Genomic DNA, 9,199 nt, shown 5'->3' with positions numbered 1-9,199 from the left:
TATTTTTGTCTCAGGTATTAGTATACAGTGAAAAGTATTGTTTTCTGCATGCCATACAGACAAAGCATACCATACATGGAGGAGAGGTGAGGGTGCAGAATGTAGTAGTCATAGCCAGTCATGATGTGCAGATACCGGCGTTGGACTGGGGTGGGCACAGTAAGAAGTCTCACAATCTCACAACAGCAGGTTAAAATCCAACAGGTTTATTTGGAATCACAAGCTTTCGGAGCATTGCTCCTTCATCAGATGAGTGAGGAAGAAACTGTGCTCTGAAAGCTCGTGATTCCAAATAAACCTATTGAACTTTAAGAACATAAGAAATAGAAGCAGGAGTAGGCCATCTAGCCCTTCGAGCCTGCCCCGCCATTTAACCTAGTGCCAGAGCTCGGGTTTAGAGAAAGATCAACATAATATATGGTAGGCCCATTCAAAATTCTGAGGGCAGCAAGGAAGAGCTGTTCTTGAGTTGGTTGGTACATGATCTCAAACTTTTCTATCTATTTCTCCACAGAAAAAAGTGGAAGTATAAACGTAAAAAATACAGAAACAGAAAAATGCTGGAAAATCTCAGCAGGTCTGACAACACCTATGGGCCCGCTGGTGTCCTTGATTATGCTGGCTGCTTTTCCGAGGTGGCGGGAAGTATAGACAGAGTCAGTGGATGGGAGGCTAAAAGTAAAGTTTATTTATTAGTCACAGGTAGACTTACATTAACACTGCAATGAAGTTACTGTGAAAATCTCCTAGTCGCCACACTCTGGCATCTCACTGCGTACTTGTTTTCTCTCCGGTACATTGAGGGAAAATTTAGCATGGCCAATACACCTAAGCTACATATCTTTGGACTGCGGGAGGAAACTGGAGCAGCCAGAGAACACCAACGCTAGCATGGGGAGAATGTGCAAACTCAACAAAGACAGTGACCCAAGCCAGTGATCCAGCCAGGTCCCTGCTGCTGTGAGGCAGCAGTGCTAACCACTGTGCCACCCTAGTTTTGTGCAATGGATTAGGCTACATTCACAACCTTTTGTAGCTTCTTGCAGTCTTGGGCCAGAGCAGGAGCTGCCTGACCAAGCTGTGATACACCCAAATAGGATACTTTCTATGGTGCATGTGTAAAAGTTGGTGAGAGTGCGGTAACAGACATCAGCATTCAGACAAACCCACTTACAGATGGACTCCAATGTCACTGCTACCAGCAGCACCAGCCTCACCCGACGCCTACCCGCACTCGGACTGCTTGGAGCGAGGGGGCGGGGCTCGCGGGAGGAGGAGGGGCCCGCGGGAGTAGGCGGGGCCAGGCGTGGGTGAGAGCGTGGAGGGGTGGTTGCCATGGCTGCTCTCGAGCCGACACAGTCGCTGTACCTCCCCGTTCAGCGCATGCGCCGCCTCCATCGTTTGTTTCCCTGAAACACTGTCAAGATGGCTACTGCCTGGTAACCAGGGAGCCGTCAGAACGCCGTAGCAACGCCGGCCCCTCCGCGGCGCCATGAAGTCCAGCAAGGTAAAATCAACAACTCCGGAGGAAAGGCGAAGGGTTTATATACTGTGAGGCAGCGAGTTCTCGGAACTGTCCGGGCGCGATGGTGGGGCAGCCCAGAAACAAACTTGCGGGGCCGCGCGGCCGCCAGTGACCACTCACAGAGATTTACAATCCCGATCTCACTTTCAGCAGCCGCCGGCCGCTTGTGCTTCATGGCCCTCTTCCAACCGCACACCAGCCGACCTCCCATCTCCTCGATTTAATGTTGAGGGTCAGGTCCCCTTTGTTTTAAAGTTCATTTGTCAGCGTCAGAAGTAGGCTTACATTAACACTGCACTGAAGTTACTGTGACAATCCCCCAATCGCCACACTGGCGCCTGTTCGGGTACACTGAGGGAAAATTTAGCATGGCCAATGTAACTGATCTGTATGTCTTTTGGACTGTGGGAGGAAAGTGGAGCACCTGGACAAAACCCATACAGACACAGGGAGAATGTGTCCACACAGACACACAGTGACTGGGAATGGAACCTGATTCCCCTGGTGCTGTGAGGCAGCGGTGCTAACCACTGTGGTGCTCTTGGGATGGAACATTCAATGAATTAATATCTATCCCCCATCTTCTGTCTGCTCCTGTTTGGAAAGGTACCGGGATTAGCACAGTTCTCCCTTTCCCCAGAGTGGGAATAAAGAATAACCATCCCACACAGGGAACTCGGAAAGAATCATGCTGGAGCTCCATGGTAAGAAGGGGCTCCCAGAGATCTTTGGCATTGCAGGCAGAAGAGAACAGAGACAGCAGCAGGTATGATAAACAAATTCAGAGCTCCTTGGATGGTAACTGAAATAGAGTGTAAATTGAGGTGGAAAAAGGCTGCAAGTGACAAATCTGGTGGATATTACAATTAGAAGGCTCAGAGAGGAATTAAAAACACAAATAAGAGAAGCAAGGATTGTATGAGAAGAGAGTGGTAATCCAGAAATTGGAGATTCAGAAATCCTTTCTTAGGAACAAAAAATTGTGAAAGGGTGGTAAAAGGTGTGGGGCTTTTGAAGATCAAAAATAAATTTTTGAATGCAAGCATGGGTCATGACTGAGATACTCAATGAATACTTAGGATCTGTCTTTACTGAGGAAGAAAATGCTATTTAGTTTGTGGTGAAATAGCAGGCATTTCAGATAAAAGCAAAATGCTGTGGATGCTGGAATCAGATGAAGGGTAATCCTTACTTGGAACATTGTCTCTTTTCTCTCTCTCCAAACATTTCAGACTCCTGATGTTTTTTTAAATTGATAAGGAGTCCAGAGATGTGCAAGTTAGGTGGATTGGCCATGCTCAACTGCTTCTTAGTGTTGGGGGACCAGCAGAGTAAATACCCCATCCACCACCTTAATCATTTTCTCCATTACCGATGCAGCAGTATATGCTCCTTTGACAGTATCTGCCAAATCTGCAACCTCTATCATCCAGAAAGACAAGGGCAGCAGATACTGAGGAACACCACCACCTACTTATTCCCCTTCAAGCCACACACCATACTGCTGCGCCTTCACTGTTGATAGGTCAAAATCCTGAAACTCCCTCCCTTGCAGCATTGTATTTGTACCTACACTTGATGGACTGTAGCAGTTCAAGAAGGCAGCTCACCACCACCTTCGCAAAGACAATAAAAACACTGGCCCTGCCAGTGACACCTACATCTTGTAAAAGAAAATAAAAAATATCCTTGCTCAAAAAGGGTGTCATGGTAAGCCCAGTAACTTCAAATCAGTCAGTTTAAGCATAGAAATAATAATTGGGATAAAAATAGTTGTTTGGGTAAGTGCAAGTTTGTTAAGAAAATTTAACCGATTTGTGAAGGGAAAATCTTATTTGACAAACTTGCTTGAGTTTTTTGATGAAGTAATGAAAAAGGAAGAAGGACGTTATGGGCTATTAATATGGTGTGCATGGATTTCCAAAAGGCATTTGATAGAAGTATCATACAACAGACTTTTGAGCAAAATTAGAACTCGTGGGTAGCAACATGTGAACGAAATTGGCTGAGTGACAGGAAGCAGTGAGTAGTGTGAGCAATTGCTTTTTGGACTGCTGGAATGATTGTAGTTGAGTCGCCCAGAACTTGGAATTAAGATCCCTGCTGTCCTGATATATGTTGGAGTACTCTGTTATTTTGGAGTACAGAGCACAATTTCAAAATTTGCAGGTGAACGCAAAATTTGTAAGTGTTTTAAACTGAGCAGGATGGCATTAAAGTTCAAAAAGACAGAAAGGTTGGAAGAATGGGAGGAAAAGTGGCAGATTAAGTTTAATGTAGGGAAGTGTGAACTGATTCATTTTGGCAAGAGGTATGCAGAGAGTCAATGTATCATTTTGAAGTGGGTGTAGGAGTGGGGATCCTGGGGGTATACGTGCACATAGAACATTACAGCGCAGTACAGGCCTTTCGGCCCTTGATGTTGTGCCAACCAGTGGAACCAATCTAATGACCCTCTAACCTAAACTATTCCAATGTTATTCATATGCCTATCCACTGACCATTTGAACGCCCTTAAAGTTGGCGAGTCCACAACTGCTGCAGGCAGGGCATTCCACGCCCTTACTACCCTCTGAGTAAAGAACCTACCTCTGACATCTGTCCTATAATTACCACCCCTTAATTTGAAGCTATGTTCCCTCGTGTTAGCCGAGGGGACATCTCATTCATAGAAGCACTACAAGTGCAGAAGGAAGCCATTTGGTCCATCCAGTCTGCACTGAATCAGCTTCTTACCCAAGCATGCACCACTGGCAACCCCCAAACCCCCACCCTTGTGCTATCCCTGTAACTCCACATAGTTACGCCACTATTTCCCCTAACCTACACATTGAAGGTGGCAGGATAGGTTGAGAGAACAGTTATTAAAGTATATAAGTTCCTGGGCTTTATAAATAGGAACTTTGTGTACAAAAACAAGGAGGCTATGATAAATCTCTATAAAACTTTAGTTGTTTTCCTTGGAGCAGAGGAGACTAGGGGGCCATGATTAAGATGTGTAAAATTATGAGGGGCATAAATAGAGTAAACAGGAAGAAATCCTTGGTGGAGAGATCAATGACCAGGTCATAAATTTAAGATAAGGGACAGGCATTTAGACAGAATGTGAGGAAAAGTTTTTCCACCCAGTGGGTGGTGGAGTCCGTTACTCACCACCTGAAAATGTGTTGGAGGCAGAGAAGTTTTTAAATGTGCACTTGCGATGCCAAGGCATACAAGGCTATGGACCAAGAGCTGGAAAATGGAATTAGAATAGTTAGGTTGTTTTGTCTTGTCTGGCACAGACATGATGAACTGAAGAACCTTTTTTCTGTTCTGTCTGCCTCTATGCTCTATGACCCTATAAGCCAAGCAGCATGCCTTAATGACTACCGTCCGGTGGCTCTGACAACCATCATTATGAAGTGCTTCGTAAGGCTAGTCATGGCACAAATCAATTCCAGTCTCCCAAACTGTCTGGATCCACTACAGTTTGCCTACCGCCACAACAGGTCCGTAGCAGATGCCATTTCCCTGGCCCTGCTCTCAACCCTGGTTCACCTAGATAACAAAGACACCCATGTCAGATTTCTATTTATTGACTACCGCTCAGCCTTCGACACCATTATTCCTGTGAAACTTATCTCCAAATTCCGTGGCCTCAGCTCCTCGCTCTGTGACTGGATCCTAAACTTCCTATCTCACAGATCACAATCCGTTAGGATAGGCAACAACACCTCCTGCACGATCATCCTCAACATCAGTGCCCCACAAGGCCATGTTCTCAGCCCCCTACTATAATCATTATACACCTATGACTGTGTGGCCAAATTCCCCTCCAACTCAATTTTCAAGCTTGCTGACGTAGTGGGTCCGATCTCAAACAATGATGAGACAGAGTTCAGGAATGAGCTGAAGAATCTGGTGAACTGGTGCAGTAACAATAATCTCTCCCTCAATGTCAACAGAATGAAGGAGATTGTCATTGACTTCTGGAGGCATAGAGGAGAACATGCCCCTGTCTGTATCAATGGGGATGAAGTTTTTAGGTGTCCAGATCATCAACAACCTGTCCTTGTTTACCCCGCCGCCCCCATGCTGACACTATAGTTAAGAAAGCCCCCACCAACGCATCTACTTTCTTGGAAGACTAAGGAAATTCGGCATGTCAGCTATGACTCTCACCAACTTTTACAGATGCGCCATAGACAGTATTCTTCCTAGTTGTATCACAGCTTGGTATAGCTCCTGCTCTGCTCAAGACTGCAAGAAACTATAAAAGGTCGTGAATGTAGCCCAATCCATCATGCAAACCAACCTCCATCCATTGACTCTGTCTACACTTCCCGCTGTCTCAGCAAAGCAGCCAGCATAATTGAGGACCCCACGCACCCCGGTCATTCTCTCTTCTACCTTCTTCTATTGGGAAAGCGATATAAAAGTCTGAGTCACGTACCAACCGACTCAAGAACAGCTTCTTCCCTGCAGCTGTCAGATTTTTGAATGGACCTATCTTGCACTAAGTTGATCTTTCCACTCTAGCTATGTAACAGTACATTCTGCACTCTCTGGTTTCCTTCTCTATGAATGAACAGTATGCTTTATGTGCATTGCTTGCAAGAAACAATGTATGCTAATACATGTGACAACAATAAATCAAGCCAAATCAAAGACCTTTAACTGCATTATTGCACCCAATTCTGGGCACCAAGCTTTGGGAAGGATATGAAGGTACTAGAAAGGATGCATAAAAAATTTAGTGTTTCCAGAGATGAGGGACTTCAGTTATGTAGCTGGATTGGAGAAGCTGGGACTGTTGTCTTGGGAGAAGAGAAAGTAGGTAGGAGATTTAATAGATGCATTCAAAATCATGAGGGGTCTGTTCAGAGTAGATTGGGAAAAACTGTCCCCATTGGTGGAACGATTGAGGCACAAATTTAAGTGCTTGATGAAAGAAGCAGTGGGGATGTGAGGAAAAACATTGTTACACAATGAATGGTTAGGATCTGGAATACACTGACTGTGGCTTTCAAAGCGGAATTGTATCATCTGCCAAGGAAAAATGTGAAGGGATATGAGAAAAAGGCAGGGAAGTGGCATGAGGTGATGTTCTTTTACAGAGCCAAATGGCCTTCTCCTGAGCTCTCTATGATTTTGACCTTCTAAGCAGTTCATAGACAATATTGTAGAGGATAATAAAGATCTCAAGGTTAGGGGTGGTCTCCAAGGTGTGGGAATGGAGAAGTTTCAAAATGGGGGGTGGGTGGAAGCTGTGAACTACCAAGAAATTTTAAAGAGAAATAGGATCATACCTCAAAGATGAGCACAATCTCAAGAAAGCAATATCACTGGTTTGCCCTCAAGCTTGATTATTGTGTACCATTGTTGGTACTAAAGCACCGTACAGCCAGATCGATCTGCCCAAAGGGAAAAATCCCCTTTTTTATTGTGCTTCCTGGGAGCCACACTGTTCGCTATAAACTTCCTTTGATGGTTTCTGCTGTTAGTTGCATGCTGTCTCAATGAATTCTGCTGTCCCTTGCATTTTTCGCTCTAAGGAGCTACATGATTTGTTCTGACCTCCTCCTTTCTGTATTATTCTATTACTTTATGAGCTATCTATGTGGGATGTAATGCTCCATAGAGAATTGGGCTGATTTAGCTAAACGTATCTAGTGTTAGGCTCTGATTTACAGAACATGCTAAACTGTCCATTGGAGTTAGAGAGGGATTTCCAGGAGATTTTCTTGAAAATCAGAGGTATTTTATAAATCCTTTTTGTCTTATGAGCTAGCATCACTAATGATTTAGGAAGATAATGCATCCATCCGCATCTTGATGGATGTGGTGTGCACTGAAATGCCTGATTGCCTTTTCTTGCCACCTTCTGATATGTTCATAATATTGGAAATGGGATCATGATTACTGTAATGAGTACAGAATATATTTGATTAGAACAGTACTATTTTGATACGGTGTGAGATATGTTGCTTAGAATCGTTTCTTTATTGATACTTTGTTCGAGAACAGCAGGTCAGCAGGTACATGCAGAGATGTGAAATTTGAAAATGTAAGCAATTTAAAAATGAAATTTAAAAAATAAATTCCTTTAATTGCAAGAAAATAATCTTGCAATTAAGGGAATTTATAGTATGCTTCTAGTCACATAGAGAGAAATGATTTGTGACAGACAGCTCCAAGTACACTGTGGCATTAAACATTAACCAAGAACGATAGCATTCTTGCGTTATTACTTACCACACAGGGAGGTGCAGCAATACTGTTTGCTATATCTGTTTTTATGGTTTGGTCTATTGAAACATTGGTTGATCAATTTCCTTTAGCAATAAAGGAGAATGAGACGTATTATCTATCATTTGGGAATCTCGTGGAGTGCCGTTCATTTTCCATTGTGACAGAATACTTAAGCAGTATGACAAAAAACAATCTCTGCAGTATGACAAAAAACAATCTCTACAGTATGTCCTTTCTTTGCAAAAGTGAAAATATGTCTGGAGATAAGCAGTTAGTCAGGGAGGGCATGGTAAGGTAGAAGACACAATAAATAATCAGATGGCCCTTGGGCCAATGCCATTCATCTGTGCAGCTATGGAAGTGACTGCCACTCACAAGTCAGTCTCTACAGCCACAGCAGACATTGTTCAATCCTGAAGTCATATATATCCGAGTCACAGAATGAAGAATGCAATATGCAAACATGACTTACATTTATATAGTAGCTGGAATGTACACAAATGTTTCAAAGCACTTATAGAGATGTATTGAAATAATACTGAGGCAAAGAAGCCTCAGTAAGATGACCAAAAGCATGACCAAGGAGGTTGTTTTTAAGAAGAGTTTATTTTATTTTTGTCACAAGTAGGCTTACATTAACATTGCAATGAAATACTGTGAAAATCCCCACGCTGCCACACTCTGGTGCCAGATACACTGAGGGAAAATTTTGCATGGCCAATGCACCTAACCAGTACGTTTTTCAGACTGTGGGAGGAAACTGGAACACCCAGAGGAAACCCACGCAGACATGGGGAGAACATGCAGACTCCGCACAGACAGCGACCCAAGCTGGGAATTGAACCTGGACCACTGGTGCTGTGAGGTAACAGTGCTAACCACTGTGCCACTATGTCGCAAAGCAGAGATGTTTGGTGGAGGATTCCAGTTATGGGGACTAGGCAGTTGGATGACAATGACTACCAATATTGGGCGCAGGGGAGGGACGTAGAAGAGGTCTGGGTGACAGTAATGTTGATTTTGGGGGAGGGTTGTAGCATTAGAGGGGATCTAGGATGGGATGTGACTTGGAAAAGATTTTAAACAGGAGGGATAAGCATTTTAAAGTTTGGGACATTGGGAACTCACAATATAGGTCAGCAAGGATATGGGTCTGCAGTGAATGAAGTTGGTGCAGGATAGAATACAGGCAACAGAATTTTGAATGTGTGAACATTTACAGAAGGTGGAGAATGGGAAAAATTGAGCTTTGGAATAGTTGAGCCTGGAAGTAATTTTGGCATGGATGAACAAATTACTGCAGGTGTATTGAAGTAAGGATGGAGGCAAATGAACAGATACCATGGAAAATAGGTGACCTTTGTGATGGAGAAGAAATATCGTCAGCAGCTCAGCTTGGGAATCAAATAGGATGCCAATTTGGAAACAGTTTGCTTTAGC

At 43.8% G+C, this 9,199-nt stretch overlaps 1 protein-coding gene across 4 annotated transcripts in view; it reads left to right on the top strand.

The window, feature by feature from the left end:
* Positions 1-1,402: 1,402 nt before the first annotated feature.
* Positions 1,403-9,199, top strand: part of dync2i1 (dynein 2 intermediate chain 1) — a 92,568-nt gene continuing 84,771 nt past the window's right edge. For 3 of the 4 annotated variants that reach the window (XM_080212758.1, XM_080212740.1, XM_080212732.1), the window contains exon 1: positions 2,207-2,291. In XM_080212758.1, coding sequence (XP_080068884.1) covers positions 2,214-2,291 — 78 coding nt within the window. In that variant the 5' untranslated portion in view covers positions 2,207-2,213. Of the gene's footprint in view, positions 1,508-2,206; positions 2,292-9,199 lie in introns of those variants that run through there. The other variant, XM_080212749.1, reaches the window with a different exon arrangement.

The sequence above is a fragment of the Carcharhinus amblyrhynchos genome, chromosome 2 (assembly GCF_965287045.1).
Source record: "Carcharhinus amblyrhynchos chromosome 2, sCarAmb.v2.hapA, whole genome shotgun sequence".
In the NCBI taxonomy this organism is placed as follows: domain Eukaryota; kingdom Metazoa; phylum Chordata; class Chondrichthyes; order Carcharhiniformes; family Carcharhinidae; genus Carcharhinus; species Carcharhinus amblyrhynchos.
This window is presented reverse-complemented; position numbering and strand designations above follow the sequence as displayed.